General features: G+C 32.9%; 1 protein-coding gene across 2 annotated transcripts in view; it reads right to left on the bottom strand.

The window, feature by feature from the left end:
• Positions 1-18,499, bottom strand: part of Smad4 (SMAD family member 4) — a 64,434-nt gene that overhangs the window by 20,057 nt on the left and 25,878 nt on the right. For both annotated transcript variants that reach the window (XR_010041414.1, XM_003474029.4), the window contains exons 3-8: positions 18,192-18,366; positions 17,659-17,688; positions 12,901-13,113; positions 9,449-9,568; positions 9,238-9,354; positions 7,988-8,038 (exon numbers count right to left, since the gene is read on the bottom strand). Coding sequence is in view for 1 of the 2 variants with exons in the window: in XM_003474029.4 (XP_003474077.1) it covers positions 7,988-8,038; positions 9,238-9,354; positions 9,449-9,568; positions 12,901-13,113; positions 17,659-17,688; positions 18,192-18,366 (706 nt within the window). In the remaining variant the exon portion in view is untranslated. The remainder of the gene's footprint in view (positions 1-7,987; positions 8,039-9,237; positions 9,355-9,448; positions 9,569-12,900; positions 13,114-17,658; positions 17,689-18,191; positions 18,367-18,499) is intronic.

The following is an 18,499-nucleotide window of genomic DNA, read 5'->3' on the forward strand; positions in this document are numbered from 1 at the left end:
CCCATGTTTATAGCAGCACAATTTGTAACAGCCAAATCTTGAAAACAACCCAAATGCCATCATTCGAGGAATGGATAAAAAAGATAAGGTATTTTTATGCAACAGAGTACTACCCAGCTATAAAGAAGGATTGCATTGAGGCTTTTATATGATGATGAGATAGATGAGACCTGAGACCATAATCATAAGTGAAAGAAACCAGACTTACATGTGTAAATATCATATTGTCTCTCTAGTGTAAGAAAATGAAAGAGTGAGATCCAAAATCTACAACAGATATTGTGTAAGAGTGAGAAACTGCTCAAAGGGGAAAAATAACCAGGATAGGGGAAAGGAGAAAAGAAAGTGAAAAGGAAAAAGATATAAATATGTTTATATATACATAAAATAGCTATGATAACTATACTACTAATTCTATTAATTTCTGGAAAAGAACAGTTAAAACTCATACAATTAGATCAACTCTGCATATCTGTATTGGTAATCTAAGCCAACTCTCTTGAAGATACCAATATGCAGTATCATTGTTAAATCATTGTTAAATTCCTATCTTTTTTTGAAAGCCTATCTTATTGTTTTGGGTTTTTGTTGTTCTTATAGTTGTTGTCTGTATGTCTCTTTCTTTTTGTTTTTCTCTTTAAAATAAAATAAAGATATTTGAATTTTTAAGAGTCATTTCAATCTCTTCAAGAAATTACTACAATACAGTATGATAAAACTTGTCATAGTATTCTGGTGTATGTTCCCTGTCAGGGCAAAGTTCCGAGTTCCCTTAGAAGTGAAGCACAACTCATTTTAGCCACATGAGGTAGCCACTGCTATATAAATCTAAATATTTCAGCCCTATTTTAAAGATAAAATATTTTATGGATTTCTTTCCACATAAATCTCCTTTTTAAAAAAAATGGGTGAGAGAACCGGACATGGTGGAACCCAGGCGGCTACCGAAGAAGGCAACTTGCCCACTCTCTTGGTAAGTACCTCCCTCCGGTGCGAGACAGGAGATCAGTCGGTGGCTCCTGTGAGCCTACTGGCCCATGGGATGAAAAATCAAACACACCCACCACAATTGGGGACAGAGGTCTGAGCATGTCTTGAGAGGATGACCGGATGCACTATAGCAAATATGAGGGAATTCCTTCCATCTTCTATTTGAAAGCAAATTTTTTTCACTGTTTTGTTTCATTATGATTAATTGTATTACTCTATTCAATATTCTCTTTTGAATGATTTCATAATGTTCTGTTTTTTATTTGATTTTGCTATACCTAATTGACTGATTTAAACTTCTGCATGATAGCCACCTTTACCAACATCATTTATTAAAGAGTCTACCTTTCCTCCAATGTACATTTTTGGCCCCTTTGTCAAAGATCAGATAACTAAATATGCTAGGAGTTGTTTCTGTAGCTTCTAATTTGTTCTTCTGATCCTCATGTCTGTTTCTGTGCCGGCACCACATGCTGTTTTTATCACTACAGCTTTGTGATATAACTTCAAGCCCAGGATTGTGATGCCTCTTTGTTTTTGTTACCCAGGACTGCTTCTGCTCTTCTGGTTCCATATGAATTTTAAAACTGTTTTTTCTAGTTCTGGAAAGAATGCTATCGGTATTTTCATTTGGACTACATTAAATCTGTGTATCAATTCTGGAAGAATGGCCATGTTGGCTACACTGGCTCTGCCTATCCAGGAACAGAGGATAGCTTTCCATTTTCTGATGTCTTTGATTTACTTCTTCAGAGTACAGTATTTTTCGTTGTAAAGGTCTTTTTTAAAGTTAATTCCTAAGTAAGTATTCTTGTTGCTACTGTGAATGGTATTCTTTAATTTCTTTTGGTGTGTGTTACTAGACTCCTAAAATACAATAAAAGACTCATTCAAAAAATGATCAAGTAGAACGACACTTCATACAAGAAGTGCAAGTGGCCAATAAATACATGAAGAAATGTTCAACATTTTGAACATTTTGATCACCAGAGAAATGCAAATTAAAACAATACTGAAATGCTATCTTAACCTAGAAAGAATGATCATCATCAAAAAGTCAACTAGTAACAAATGCTGGCTAGGATGCAAGGGAGAAAAGAACACATTCCCACAGACAGTGTAGAAGGAAACCAGTACAACTACTACAGAAATTACTGTGGGTATTTCTCAAAAAAACTAGAAATTCCACCTGATCCAGCTATTCCCCATAGGTATCTTCTGGAAAAAGACATTATGTAGCAGTAATACATGCATAGCCCATGTTTATAGCAACACAATTTCTAATAGCTAAATCTTGGAAGCAGCCTCCATGTCCCTCAAGAAACGAACGGATAAAGAAAATGTATTTACAGACAGTGAAGTATTACTCTGCCATAAAGATAAACTTCAGTCTTCTGGAGGAAAACAAATGCACCTTGAAAGCATAATGTTAAGTAAAATAAGTCAGACAAACTTAAGTATCACATGGTTTCTTATATGTGAAACCCAAACTATCAAGACTAAAATAAAAGATAATAGGAAGCAGGGTAATAGCTCTTCCTCAAGTGTGGAAAAAAATCAAGGATGGAAAGAGGAAAAAAGAAGGGGAGGGGAAGCAGATGACAACGGAATCAAGCTATGCTACGTACATGTACCAATTTCACAAAACAAATGTAAAACATTACATACGGCAAACCGTACGATTAAAAAAATACAAGATATTGTATTGTTATATACAAGACGTTGTATATAACAAAATGGAAGAGAAATGTGTTTCAAAAATACCACAGTGAGATATCTCAAGAAAATTGTAAGAGTACTAAAACCTCAATGCTGCCACAAATACATACTTAAACTGAGGATAGTAACAAAATTAACTAGCTTAATAAAAAAAAGTTAGTCCCCAGGGTTTTTTTTTTTTCCTGTATTGTTAAATTTTATCAACTGGCAAAAGTTTGTTCTAAATACTTAAAAATTTTAAAAGAAAAAAACCTACAAAGGCTAGGTGCTTTTCAAATGTTATCAAGCAATAGAGTACTTTCCTTCTTTTATGTTCATGTTTGAGATACTACTACATTCACTGTGGGGAATTTGTACATACAGGGATATTACATCTCAGAATACAGTACTTTCCAATAAAGGGTTACTAAAACAAACCTCACAAACAGTGAGTAATTCAAATAAAATTTAAATGCTTTGCCATGCCAGTCTAATTAGTCAATTACAAATATTAACATTTCTCCAAATATATTTGATTGTTCAGAACATTAAAAAATAAGAGATATAACTGGATCATCTTTTCTTGAAACATCTTTTTTGGGTGAGTGGGGGTGACACTAGGGATTGAATCCAGGACCTCGTGTGTGCTAGGCAATTGCTATGCCACTGGGCTACACTCTCAACACTATACTTAGATCTTAGGAAGCCAGTTTTAAAGTATTTATGAAGTTACTTACTATTAAAAATTCCTCATTAAAAACATCACATTATGCTATGGACAAAAAGCATCAGCAAAAACAGGTAGTTCATACTGGCTGAAGCTAAAACTGATAGACTAAGATAATTATCCAATCTTCTAGTAGAAATAAAAAATAACAATACTTAAAAGAGGTCTTAACTAGTCTAAAAAATAAATCAACAAGTTCAAAAGATAAATCTTTGCAAAATATCTATAATAGGTTAAAAAAAGAGGTTCAAATATAATGCATTTCCTAGTTTTCACTGAAATTGAAAAAACTGCATAATAAGCAAACTTTTCTCTATGAGAATCAGTGATGGGATGGGGGTTATAGGCTTCATGTTTAATAAAAAAAATTTTTTGTCATTATCAATTGTAAAATCTGCACTCACACTGCAACATTACTATTTACCAGTCACCAAAAGACTTATTTGCTTAATATTTCAGGTATCATACATCAATAGTTATATAAAGCTGCATCTCCGAAAAGGTTAAATATGGACTGACCTACTAATATTGAGAAGAATTTTTAAAGACATGAGAATAAATCAAACTGGCACTGGAGTTGCCTCACAAGGCTACAAAATATGTGAAAATTTTTTCTTATTCCCAACTTGATAAGTGGTCAGAAAAACACATTTTTCATAATAGAAGGCAAAAAGAAGTATGCATTAAATCCTTCTGGGTTCTCTCTTTGCTCCAAGGACGCTTTTGCTCCAAGGATGAAATATCACACAAATGACCCTACAGCCTCTCAAAATTAGCAGAAACAAAAGGATGTAATTAGTTCTGAAAGGGCTTTCTTAAATTCCACAATTCATTTGAAAGAGAAGATTGTTATATGCTAAAAAAAATTTTAATATTTTATTCCTAAATTATTGAAGTCAATCTTATGAAGCCTATGGGGGTTTCTTTCTAGCCAGAAAAGTGGGAATACTAGCTAAAAATTTTTGTAACAAAGAAATGTTTTATAAACCACATTTTAACAAATTCTGTTCAACTGTAATGGAAATTCATCACTGGGGCACTTTTAATTTCTGAAACACTCAAGAAAAAAAAATCTGGATAATTACCTAAAGGACTAGTTATAAATTATTCTTTTTATTAATAAGGTCTGAATGAGATATCATATGAAAATCATTTATGAGCATATGAAAGTACTTTCTTGAGTGAAAAAGAACTCCAAAATTTCAAACCCATTTGTGAATCTGAACACAATCTTTTGCTAACTAGAAATATTTAACATGACTATATCTCAACTTTAAGAAAAAGCAAAAACTCTGTAAAAAAAAAATGAAAAACAGTAGTTAAGGTTTCTGGTTTCTTTTCTGCTCGCTCACTAAACAAGGACAGCAGACATTTAGACTACTAACTGGAATAGTTTGATTAGAAAGTCCTAGGGAGCAGAAGACAATGATGAAGAAGGCTCCCAACAGTGGTATGCCTAAACTACATCCTGGGATTAGAGGTGTGCACCAGTTTTGGTACCCAATGACTCTTGCCTTCTGGTATTAACATGTTTACGTAGTCCTCTCAACATGGCATAGGACCTTACTGAAAAGCTGGTGTGACTTCTGAAGTTAAGTATGAAAGGATACTGAGATTCTACTTACTGTCGCCTGGTCACTCATCAGTTGCCAAATTGTGAAAATGGAGAAGCAGTTCTATAGGGAAGACTATGAAGAGAAACTAGCTTCCTAACAACTAACTTGTCAGGTATGTTGGAAAATCAGCCTGAAAGTACAACTCCAGTCCCCATGACAAAACCCCAACCAACAACTTCACTGCAACTTTCTGAAAGCTGGAACCAAACTGCCCAGCTAAGCCACTCCCAGTTCCCTACTGCAGAAAGTTACACAACAAATTGTTACTGTTGTTTTAGCTTGCCAAGTCTGGAGACAACAACAGCAACATATAACACAGTAAAAGATAAATCAAAGAACAACATACTCAAATTAGCAGAGAAAGAAATAAGTGAAGCAAATTTGGGTAAACAGTAAAACATAATTAAAGCATAAAATGATGACACTAGATAAATAAGCAGAGACCAGAACCAGAGATGGTCTTTTGCCTACCCAGGGAATATGGACTTTCCTCTATGGCCATGCAATGAGTAGGGGAATTAAAACAAGTTCTTGAGCAGAAAAATAACATGGTTCATTTCATATCTTAAAACAAATACTGAGAGTGTTTCTAATTAATTGGCAAGGAGAAGGGTATTAGGATCAGAAAATCTCGTAACAGGGAAACCAGTTCAAATGTTCTTGAAATAACAGAAGAGGAAAAATGAAAAGCAAGTTATAAGGTAAAAGTCCTGGGGGGTTATTATTTTAGACACAACCAAAAACCACAGAAGTGCTAATCCACTGACTTCATCAAAAGTGTACATGCAGTTAATTGCTTCCTGCAACCAGCTGCACAGAAACCTGTTTAGGATCATACTCACAATTAAGTTACTTCCTTACTCCACTGAAAGCATCACTGCCAATGCAAGCTGCTACAGACAAATATCCTCATTTGGTCAGTGTTAATGCTTAAACACCAGTGGCTGTTCTGCCTAAACATCTACTCTACAGTAAGAATGAGGAAGAATAAATCTATTAAAATGCCAAAGGCTATTGCTGAGTTTTCAACCAGGAACAAATGACTAAATGCTACTCTACCTCCTCTTCCACCACACTATTTATCAGAAGCCTTTTTTCAGAGTCTTGATTACTCTCTTTCTTGAAGACCATCTCCCAGTTAGCTATATGAAACAGAGTCCCATAAGGTGCCAGAAGCCACTAACAATTCACAATGATGCTGGCTTCGTGCCAGCAAAAAATATTCATACATGAGACACTGTATTTTTCTCTCATCGCAATATACCTATTTATTCAAAAAAATTAAGATCCTGATGGAATGATTCCATTTACATAATTTTAAAAACAAGTAAATCTAAACTACTAAACTATACTGTTTAAAGATATATTCATCACTTTTAAAAAGAAAAATGTAATATTCATAAAAAGCAGAATATAGGTTACCTTTGGGGGAAAAAAGGAAAAGCTTTTGACTGAGACAGGCTGCACGGAATACAAGAATTTCTAAAATACTATAATGTTACGTCTCTTAATCTAGGTGTTGACCTAAACATTAGAAACTAGGCTATATAGTTTTATTATGTATACTTGTATTATGTTACATTTCTCAAAAAAAAAAAGTATTCATGAAAAAACTCCTGAATCCACAAAGAAGTTTAAGTCACAGAATATGTAATGTAACATATATACAAAAATCTATTAAAGAGGATACATGAACTAGTAAATATGTATAGTTTAAAATAAAAGCCTATCCCACCAATACTTTCCTACTAACCAAAACAAATGTTTGTGTCTTGAAACAGCAAAAACTTAATTAAATAATTACATCTATTGCTAGTGAATATGGTAAAACTGGTTCTCATAGTCTTGATGCTTTCACTGCAAAAAAAATTTGGTCTTCTGATTCAGAGCTTCTGCCAATCCTTAAACTGAAATAGGAGAAAAGCTAAAAGCACAAAGTTCTTCCCTTCAGTTACTTTTAAGCAGAAAAGATTTGGAATCAACATAATCAATAGCAATACTAGTTATACAAAATTATGTAGAACTACTTGGAACTGTAAATTAGTCTTCCAATTAACCATTATGGCCATTGTGGCTATATCTCTTTAAAAATCTTTATTAGAACCCATTCCCTATAGATACCAAGGCATAACTGTATTTCATCTTTTTAAGCAAAGAAAACCTGTATGTTGGGACAGAGGAAAAAAATTCAAAATTCTATGTGTTACAGAGGATCTTTACATTTTTAATTTTTAAAGCTTTTATTACTTCTATGACTTTTAAGTTACATATTCTATAATTGAAGAAAACAACTTAGCTATTTACTTTACTTCATTTTCTCTGAACCTAATTTAATCACATAGTTTATAAATTCCAATTAATCCAAGATTCCTGAATCTTTCTTTTAAGATACAGTGAATTTTCTTTTCAGCATCTTTTTAAAATTATCCTGGGCTTCTTAAGCTAAGGTTTTATAGCTGCTCTATTTTGAAATCTAGCTCTGCCTTCCATTTTTATATTCAATGTTAAAACCAGCAATTACATAGTTTATACTGGATTGAAAACATCACCTTTTCTTTCAGAGACAATTACAATGAATCAAATATTGCTTATGTATGATTTGTGTGTGTGTGTGTGCATGCGTACGTGTGCACAATTCTTCTTGGCCGCACTGGGGATTTACCAAGGGTCTCTGCACTAAGGTACTTCCCTAGACTTCTAAATTTTTTTGAGAGAGGATCACACTAAGTCATTAAGTTGCTCAGGTTTGGGTTGAACTTGTGATCCTCCTACCTCCCAGAGTACTGGAATTACAGCAGTGCACCTGGTTACATCACCCATTCTTTAATTATCAATTAACTGACATTATAATAATTAAGTACTGTACTTGTCTGCAGTTATATTAAAAACTGCATGTGTGTTCCAATTGCTATAATAAAAACCTAAATATAAGGATTCAATTTTGAAATACACTCACCAGGATGATTGGAAATGGGAGGCTGGAATGCAAGCTCATTGTGAACTGGCCCTAAAGAAAAGACAATAAAAATCACATTTTTATTTATTAAAAGTTTTCCAATGTTAAACTTTTAATAAACCTTACTTAACTATCACTATCATACCTACAACTTATTTAGATCAAGCTTATATACAGTCAAAGAACTTAGAAGTTTAGATTACTTTGTAAGTAAAGTAAGCAAATACTCTTAAATTACTTTTGTGGATAGCTAATAACTAATATTCAAGTACTACCTGCCAAGTGTTAGTAAGTAATTTACAAAAGTTCATGTATGGTATTTAATGTAGTTTAATAAATGATTTATAACATAACATGTAATACAGTATAATTTATAATTCAATATATAAAAATACTTTAAATTGGTAGGACTATTCAAAAAACAAGTGCTTATGTTTATTAAATTAAGGATATTTATATAGTGGAACTAGCTAAAATAATTAAAAGCTTTTTATAGGTTAAGATACTGCTAAAAATCACAAATGAATTATTACATTCAAATTTATTACAAGACTATACATAACAGGTAGCATGTTCTCCCACCCTTACCCCATTTATATATACCCACTTACACAGCTAGAAGAAAAATAACAAAATATTAACAACGATTATCTTCAAATATTATGATTTTAGGTAGTATCATTCATGCTTTTTGATGTTTTTCAAGTTTTCTTTGATACTATTAATCTTCAAATGATAGAAAAAGGTATTTTACATACATGGAAGATTTATACTCCTGATTTTACAAGCCAAATAAATAGTGTTCCTATCCTGCCGAAAACTACAAACTATGTGTAGGGTAGCCCTTGCAATCAAGCTTGCACAAAGTATTGTTAGATTCAAAATCTAAGTTATCTATGGCACTAATTATTATGGTGAGGGAAATCTTGAGATCACAGTAATAGATGGGTTTCAATCCAATATGGGTGAGTACACAAGTTACACATGAGATCTAGGAACATATACAAAAACAAACAAATGAATGGAAATCAATGTGGTGTTTATGAAGCATCAGCAACAGAGAAGTAAATGTGTTTAGTAAACATCACTCTAAAATAAAGGCATAACTACAAATGTTTACCAAAGTTACTGAAAAAATAATGAAAAGCACAAATTATTTAACAAAATTAAACTGTAGGATGAATAAAAATAGAAAAAAAAAAAAAAGTCCTAGAAAAGAAAAAGACCTTACAACAAAAACAAGAGCTTACAGTAATGTCCGGGATGAGGCGGCATAGGCGGGTGGTGCTGAAGATGGCCGTTTTGGTGGTGAGGCAAATTAGGTGTGTATGGTGCAGTCCTACTTCCAGTCCAGGTGGTAGTGCTGTCTAAAAATTAAGGCCCACATGGATTAATTTGCTTTTATAATGTCTGCCTATTTTTCTCAACTATGTAAAAGATTTTTAAAAAGCATGTACATACTATGATGATAAGTAGCTGGCTGACCAGTAAATCCGTTCTGCTGCTGTCCTGGCTGAGGCCCTGAAGCTATCTGCAACAGTCCTTCACTATGGCTGCCTGCCAGAATACTAGCAGGCTGACCTAGAGAAACAAGAAGACATTAACATGGCACATTATAGATGCAATCCTATCATTTCTTACAACATGTGAAGGACCAATTATATCTGATGATTCACAACTACTGACAAAGATGAGCCAAAAGTGGCACTCACCTACCGCTTAACAAAAAGTAATGTTATATGTAAGACAACCCTAGCTTGAAAAGAAGTCTGTCTAGTTGTGGTGGCCTTTTTTTCCCACAAATATTTTCTTCAAATGCCAGCAAATTCCACTACATATTTAGCCAATCATAACAAACTAAGAAGCACATCAATTCACCCTTGACTACTTTATGCAGCTTTCTGGACTTTTCGGACAAGGACATGCAAAAACTCAGGCTCAAGGAAAAGCTGAAAACTGAGAAGTTTATTACTGTCAGCACTGGTACTGGTAATAACAAAATGGTAGGATTCGATAAAAGAAAACCATACAGTATATTAAATAAGATGCAATAGGGAAGGTGAGGAAGTTGAAAAAAAAAATCTAGCTCCACTGTACAATCAACATACAATCAATCAGGGCTGGGGATTTAGCTCAGTGGCATAAGTGCCTGCCTTACAAGCGTAGGGTTGTGAGTTCAATCCCCAGTACTGATTAAAAAAAAATACTATCAATCTATTTTGAAATTTTTTCATATACATATAAAAACCCACAATGATGTCTTTTCAAAAATATCATATTCCTAGACTTATGTAAAATTAGCTGCCATTTCTTCATGTAACAGATCAAAAAGACAAAGCTTCCTCTGGCTTTTACCCTACTCAAAATAATGAATGTTCTATATTTGTTACAGTCTGGCACTTTTCAAGCTATTTTTAACTAGAAAAGGATTTTTTTTTCCTTAAAGCATTAACTGCTTATCTCATTTAGAGAACACTAAAATAACATAACTGTTATTATTTGTCACTGATATCACCTCATTTTTTCTTACCTAAATAGGAATGTAATCAGATGGAAGAATAAATGTCACCACTGCTCAAAGTATCAGAGATAAAAGAACATTTCTCTCCTTTCTACAGCTCATATTTCTTTAAAGCTAAGAATTGTAAAAAGCTAAAGAGACTATTTCAGCATCCCCCAAGTTAATTATTTTTAAGATAATGTTTTTGGCAACTTTCCATGCTACTCACCACAAAAAAAAAAAATTCTACAAATTAACAGTCAAATACATTTTTGCTCATTTTTAACATCTGTAATTCTTTATATACTTAACTTACACTGTCACTGCATAACAGAAATTAAATGATTTTCATTTACAGATACAGTATTTGGAAAGGACCCCTAAGATATTTGGGTACCAAAATCAGAATAATTTATAAAGTAACCCATTGCAATTAACTGTACTGAATATTTCCATTACATATTCCAAGACAAAGTTAGTTATATGAAATGACCTCATGTAAAATAATCATGTAAAATAAACTTCTCTACTTTAGTCTAATTTCTTTTCTTTCTTTTAATCATGTATGTATTTATTTTTTTTTAAAGTAAAGGAACACTTTACCACTAGTTCTAAAACACACAGTATTTATTACTTAATACAGAAATTTACCCTGAAAATAACAATACAAAATTAAACACATTTCATTCAGACTACTTCTTCAGGTCTTTAAATAGGACTTAGCCCACCCATGAGAACTAAACCAAAAAAAAAAATGAAGTAAACATTAACAAAAACACAAAAATTCAATCTTCAGAAAACAAACAGATACCAGTATGACTATGTTCTAGCGCTAATCTACACGTACGCAGCTGTCAACTTTTTTATGCTCTATCAGTACTCACTCTGTTGGTGAACTATATTCTCAACTATATTCTCAAATATAGACAGACTATAAAAAATATAGGTAACAAAAGCACCAAGTGATTAAGGATTCTAAAGTAAATCCATAGGAGTTACTTGAAAATAAGCTACCTACAGTGAGATTGTCACTTCTCAGGTAGCAAGTCAAAAAGATTTGGAAAAAGTGAAGCTGTGATATGCTTGAGTTGAAAACTTGGAAAAATCGATCTCCCATCTATTCCAAATACCAAAATATCAATGCTGAAACTGATCTGACATTAAAGTAAATAAAGTAAATCCTTTGGTAGCAAATCATTCCAGATCAACAATCTATTGCTGTTGCAGGCTTAAATACAATCTTTTTATTAACCAGCTACAAATAATGCAATATACATTCCAAAACAATGCTGCATGATTCATTTAAATAAAACAAAACACTACTCGTGAAGCACCAAAATGTTCAACCTTTCATGACTGAAAATAAATTGAAATACAAACAGAAATAGATCACATTGTCTTAAGTCTCAAGAAAACCTAAACCTGGACCAAGAATGCAATTTGATGGTAGAGAAGTTACCTAACAACTTAGCCATGTAAAAGCCCTGGGTTCAATCCCAGCACCAAAAGGAAAAAAAAAAAAAATCTGATCTAAGAGCCTTTTGTTAATCTTTCTACCATAGAAAGAACTCTTTTGAAACAGACTTCTAATTTTTAAAAAAAAGGTTAAAAAATGAGAAAAAAAAATTTTTGTTTTAAATTAAAATAGTATTTAATTTGGATAGGTTTATATAGTAACTATGTCAAGATTTTTATTTCTAAAAAATGTTTTTAAAATTTTTATTTCTAAGTTTGCACAATGGGACACTGAGATGATTACTTCAAAGTATTGTTCTCTTAAACTAAGCAAAATAAGATTACAAGACTAAAAGAATACTGGACTAAAACTACTTGTTCATTATTTAAAATTTCTCTAAAATCTATCTGGAAAATTTAAGAAAGTTCTTTCTTCCCATGCACTAGTAAATAAAGTACAAATCAGACCATTAAGTCAGAATTATAATCAAAGTCATTACTTAAAATCCAACTGATTATACATCAATATAAGAACTTTTAAATAAATTATAAGCACTAATTTCTCCAGGACCGACTCCAACACCTATTTAATGTTTTTTAATTTTTAGAGCAGTGGTAGTATACCTATGGCATGTGTGCTGCAGTGGGCTACTGACAGCTCTAAAAGGCTTGCCTTGCCATTGTTGCCCTAGAGACTAGGCCATGTGGCTTAATGATAAAGCACTAACCTAGCAAGCATCAGGAACTCTGGATTTGAATCTCCAGCAAAACATACATACATAGAGAGACATACACATGGAGGAGGAGGGGAAGGAAAGGGAGATAAATTTTTTATCTGTAAAATATATCACAGTACTTTTATTTTTTACTTACTTGGAGTTTTCTACCAAGTGATTACCCATAAATATTGACTGACTAGAAAAAGTCAATTTACTGACTATATCGACACATAACTCACTTGTAGAAGCCACAGGAATGTTAGGAAAGTTGGTGGTGCTGGTAGCATTAGACTCAGATGGGGCCAACAGAGCTGGGGTGCTGTATGTCTCTGTCGATGCACGATTACTTGGTGGATGTTGGATGGTTTGAATTGAATGTCCTTCAGTTGATAATGATGGCTGTCCCTCAAAGTCATGAACATATTCATCCTTCACCAACATACTTGGTGGAGCTACGCAAAAAATTAAACATATTTTAAAACGTTAGTTTTTATTCCCAGAAAAAAACTTATATGCAACTAATAGGGCAACTAAAAATCAACTATATTTGAAAGCGTATTATTTTATCAGCAAAAATTATCTAAGGTAGTAGCATCAGATACAGCTTATCAATTTGACTGAATGAAATTTGAAGCTGAAGTATATTCTAAGCAGCTTCCAGAAATAGTCCTAAAGATGTATTACACTATCTTTGTAAACCTAGAGATTTCTATGTAAAATGAAATAGGCAAAAACCAAATGTCTGTCAAAATATTTGGTTAAAAAGGCCAAATACTCAAGACAAAGCTGAAACTGAATACATAGCTTTTTAAAAAATTTCACACTGTGGAGATTTAAGTGGGATCTGACAATTATCCATTTCTAGGATCTAGAATTATTGTCAACTAATACATTCTTTGAAACTTAACTATATTAAGTGTCCCTTACAGGTTTAGAACTAAACAAAAATTCTAGAATGGTCAAACTGAAATTTTCCTTTAGAAATCTAATACAAATAAGGATGTTTGATAAATATATTTAAAAACAATAATCAGTATTTTTCACATGTATGCTCATGGTTTAATAAGCAAACTCTGGCTAATAAAACATAGTATCATTGCATTAACAAATTAAAGAATAGTTTGCTTCAATGTAAGAAAAAGAAAACTGAAAGAGAACTTCATTTATAATGCTCATTTTCTGTCCAGGACTGCCTCATTTGTATGGGGCTATTGTTTTAGGTTTGCCTTTTACCATTAGCAAAACAAGCCTTTACTCTTTCTGCACTAACACTACCCCAGAATTTCACAACCTACTAGATTCTAGTAAGAGAACACAAAGAAAATCTTTTCCCTTTCTATTAGGAAGCAGCACATTAGCTGGGAAACATGTAAATGTCTGCAATTCCAGCACTCTGGGAGGATGAAACAGGAAGATCACAAATTCAAGCTCAGGATCAGCAACTTAGTGAGACTCTCTCTCAAAAAAATCTTAAAAGGCCTGGTACACAGGTGAGTGCAAAAGCCCTAGTTCAATCCCCAGTATTATTTGTTTAAGAACAAGAAAAAAGTAAGAAATTATCACTTCCCTTATTTTTTCCTAGGTACACCATTGAAGAAAATAAAATCTATCACACGTAAGTATCAATTAGTTACATGGCTATGTTTTACTAAATTGAGACAACTACAAAGCAGCAAGAATAATCCATTTTTCAAGTTTCCATTCAACCTCTTTAATTTTTTCTCATGCATCAAACTCCACTCCAAAGTTTCTCTCTAGAAAATTCCATAGGAACAAAAAAAGATCATCAAAAGGTTGCTTAACACATCATCATTCATTGGCCAAAAAGTGGTCCTAACCATTCATCATTACTATTGGCTAAATTATAAAAATATATAAAAATAAAACAGTGTTTCAGGCATAAAGCATGTCTGCATTTAATCAGTTTTTATTGTATTCTTCAACAAAGTTCTAAGTTTTTTTCACAGATCGACATCTCTATTTAACTCCAGGACATATTAGGGTTTTTATTGTTATAGTGACTGAGAGCTTCTACTAGCACTTACTATCGACATATTGGCATTGCTAGCCTGTAAGGAGAAAGCTACTGGCTTGAGAATATAACTGGCCAACTTGATACTGCTTCTGCCTTTCAGTTGACACTGAAAGAGCTTAATAGGCAATCATAACTTCTTCAAGTATCAACTATTTCCTATTTTAAATAGCCTCAGAAATTTTTATTGCTTTAATATGTTAAATAATTTCCCAAATGGCAGCTTGGAACCTCTACCACTCTATGGATCTTCTTTTTAATGAAACAGTCTAAATTGTATGTTTCTTGGATAAAACTGAAGTTATCAACAAGGATAGAAGTTTGCAACATATTTTTGTTAAGAGAAAAAAAGTTACAAAATACTGTTAATACACTGGTCATATGCATGCTTTAAAAATATTGTAAAAATGCAAGGTCCAGAACAGTGTGCACTAGTATGCTTTTTTGTGTAAAAAAGGAGGGAAATTGTACATGTATCTTTTGCATAAAGAAACCCTGGAAGAAAACACCAGAAACTAATAAAAGTGATTACCTGAAGTAGGGGGGAATGGGGGCAGGGGTGGGAGCACTTCTTTTCACTGTATACCTTTTTATAGTATTTTGATTTATGGACCATGTATTGCCTATTCAAAAAAATAAAATTAAAAGAAAACATATAGTATATACTTTTTAAAGTCTAAAAAACAGATACCAAACTGTTCAGTACTTCTCTTATGGACTATCATTTCACAAATTCATTCATTTAAAAAAAATATTTATTGAGCACCTATGTTCCAGGTACTGTTCTAGCACTTGGGATATATCAATAACAAAATAAGTGTCTCTGACCTCATGAAACTTAAGTCTACTGAACTGCAATTTTTCCTTGTTTAAATACTTAGCAGCAAGATCATTATTCCAACTCCTTTTAGCTATCCTAATGTTGGGCAAGTTCCTTGACCTCTCCATAACAGTTTCTTCATCTGGTAAAGTATGGATAATCCTAGCTACCATGTAGAAGCATTATGAGAATGGTGACACTATACTCACAAATAATCTAGCTCAGTACCTGACACATAATCAGTTTTCGCTAAGTGCTGGTTTTATTATTTAAACATATTTTCAGCACAGTGATTGTAAATGGTCTATGAGAGATAAGGAATGTGTGCTCCATAGTTGACAAAAAAAAGCTGATGCTACTGAGCTTACCCTAAGTCTACATTATCACTACTGGCAAATAAGCTACAGCAATACTCTGATGGTATTATTGCTCTCTTACTTTCTATTCTCCCACCAGACTACAAACTCTCTGAGTGAAGAAAACATGCCTTGTTTATCTTAGTATCACTGCAACCTACCACAGTACCAGACAATACATGCTCATTAAATATCTGTAAAACAAATACACAGATCAATGTGGTCATAGAAATTTTCATGAAAAAGACAATAGACAGGAAAGGATTACTACAAGACCCCACCTCTCACAACTTAAAGAGTCATTCCATTTCTTTAACTTTTAGTTACTTGGCCTTGTCCAAATTCAAAGGGACCTGAGAAATACCTGTTTTCTAAGAAAATAAGCCATTCAAGGCTGGCTTAATGTAACCACCACTAGGGGGGCTCAAAAGGCTGAATACACCTTAAAGTTCCTGAAGAGAGGTTATCAATCCCATCAGTAACAAGTACTTAGAAAAACAGTAATTTTAGGATGGAGAGAAATGCAAGGAGCCTTCAAACTTCGGACTCCTTACTAATACCCCTATAATAACACTGTAGCTTCTCAATCCCTAATATTCACTGAGCTATATCTTTTATTTCTCCAGAAACAGAGATGGTAAATGAACGAACATCTGAATATTTACTTTCAAAGTGACAAGATATCAGTGCCTGTGTGGCAAAGAGGAAGGCTTCAAGCAACCTTAAAGCTACCATTCCCAAACCACCACAGCTCCCATTACCAATCTGCACTTCTCAGAAATCTCTTTTATCATTAACAATGATGTAATACAAGGTACTACAATCTTCCTCTATTACTGGGAAGATGGAAGAAAAATGGAGAATAAAAATAAACAGATTTGCATAGTATTCTTAAGTTTTAAAGTCACATAATATTACTAGTCCACCTCTAAAATTCTCCCAACGAAGAGGTGCCAAGTTACTAATTTACCTCTGGAACAGTACACCTTTTTCTACGGTGAGACAATTCTGACTTTCGGAGCTTCTCTGAAAATTAATTAGTTTCTACAAAATTGTATTTCTTTAACAAGTTCTAAATAACAGAGCTGAAAATTTCACAGAACTCTATTTTCACATATTATACTAAAAAACAAAAATAGCTCTAACTGAATTTCTCACCTTGAAACATTTTTCTTTCTTAAAATACAATCAGATCAGCTGTGATCAGTATGTACTTTAAAGAACTTTTTATTTAGTTGAAATATATCAAGGTTCGAAAAACATTAATACTTGTAATTTACTATCATTAATAAAAGCTAGGAGCTGTAGTTCAGTGGTAAGAAGCTGGCCTAATAAGAACAAGGCCTTTGGTTCAATCCCAGACACTTCCCCCCAGAAAGTGTTAAATGAAGAAAAAACAGACTTATTGGCATTTTTCAAGAGCATGTTACCACACATTACAAGTACTCACACCCATTTAAACTGGTTCTGTAAGATTTTCTTCCCAGTTTTTATCAATTTAAAAATATTAAAGTGACTATTGTATTAATGTTTTTGGTGCCTTCTACCATATTTTTAGGAAATCTTTAGTTAATAAATGACAATTCAAATCCAAACAGCTATGTTGATTTAAATAGTTTTAAACGCCGATGAATATCCTCAAAATCTACATTTCCAAACGTTTTTACTGTTAATGTTACCTATACCTACTTTACTATTTCTATGTCAACAGCAACACCAAAAAAAAAAAAAAAAAAAAAGGGTCAGGATAAAGGAAAATACAGAAAGTTACAAGAAACATTTTACCTACCATTACTCTGAAGTGTTAATCCTGAGAGATCTTAATGTTTTAAAAGGGAGGAGAAAAAAAAAGAAACATTAATCATTACCATGAACGTATCTCCCATTATATTTTAAGCTACAGAATATAAATGTAAGTCAGAAATTATAAAACTTTATGAACCATTTCACTTCAGAAGTAGTGTAATTTCTAATATATATATAAACTTAAGTATTAAAATCTATAATGCTTTTTATCTTATTTTTCAGAAACAATGGTACCAAGTAGACAAATATCAATTATATATACTTAGTTTTAGCAGCCAAACTACAAGCTTGTTCCCAAATTCAGATTTAAACACTTTAATTAAAAATGTCTCATTCTTTACCCTTAAAGTCCTGGATAATCCCCAAATACGTAAATATAGAAAAGCTAAAACACTATTAGGTCTTTTTTTTCTTTACTCTGCACATGCCAGGCAGGCACTTGTGCTGCTGAGCTATATCCCAGGCCCTGGGTCTTCCTCTTTTATATGTCTAAGGATAAATGCGAAGTCTGCTTACCAATTCCAGGTGATACAACTCGTTCATAGTGATATGGATTCACACAGACACTATCACATTTTAAATCAAATGCATACTGACAATATTTAACGTGCTTCAGTTCATTTTTGTGAAGATCAGGCCACCTCCACAGTCGGGCATAGATGACATGAGGAAATCCTTTCCGACCAGCCACCTGAGAAATATAAACAACCATTTATGAAGCAGCAATGGTGTGTCAGACATTATGAAGGGAACTTTTATATATGTTCTCAACCCTACAAAGTCTGTTTTTGTGATACTGTGAACTAAGTATTTGGTTTTGTCCC

Source organism: Cavia porcellus, unplaced genomic scaffold (assembly GCF_034190915.1).
Source record: "Cavia porcellus strain 051 isolate PalLab524CR breed Dunkin Hartley unplaced genomic scaffold, mCavPor4.1 scaffold_20, whole genome shotgun sequence".
In the NCBI taxonomy this organism is placed as follows: domain Eukaryota; kingdom Metazoa; phylum Chordata; class Mammalia; order Rodentia; family Caviidae; genus Cavia; species Cavia porcellus.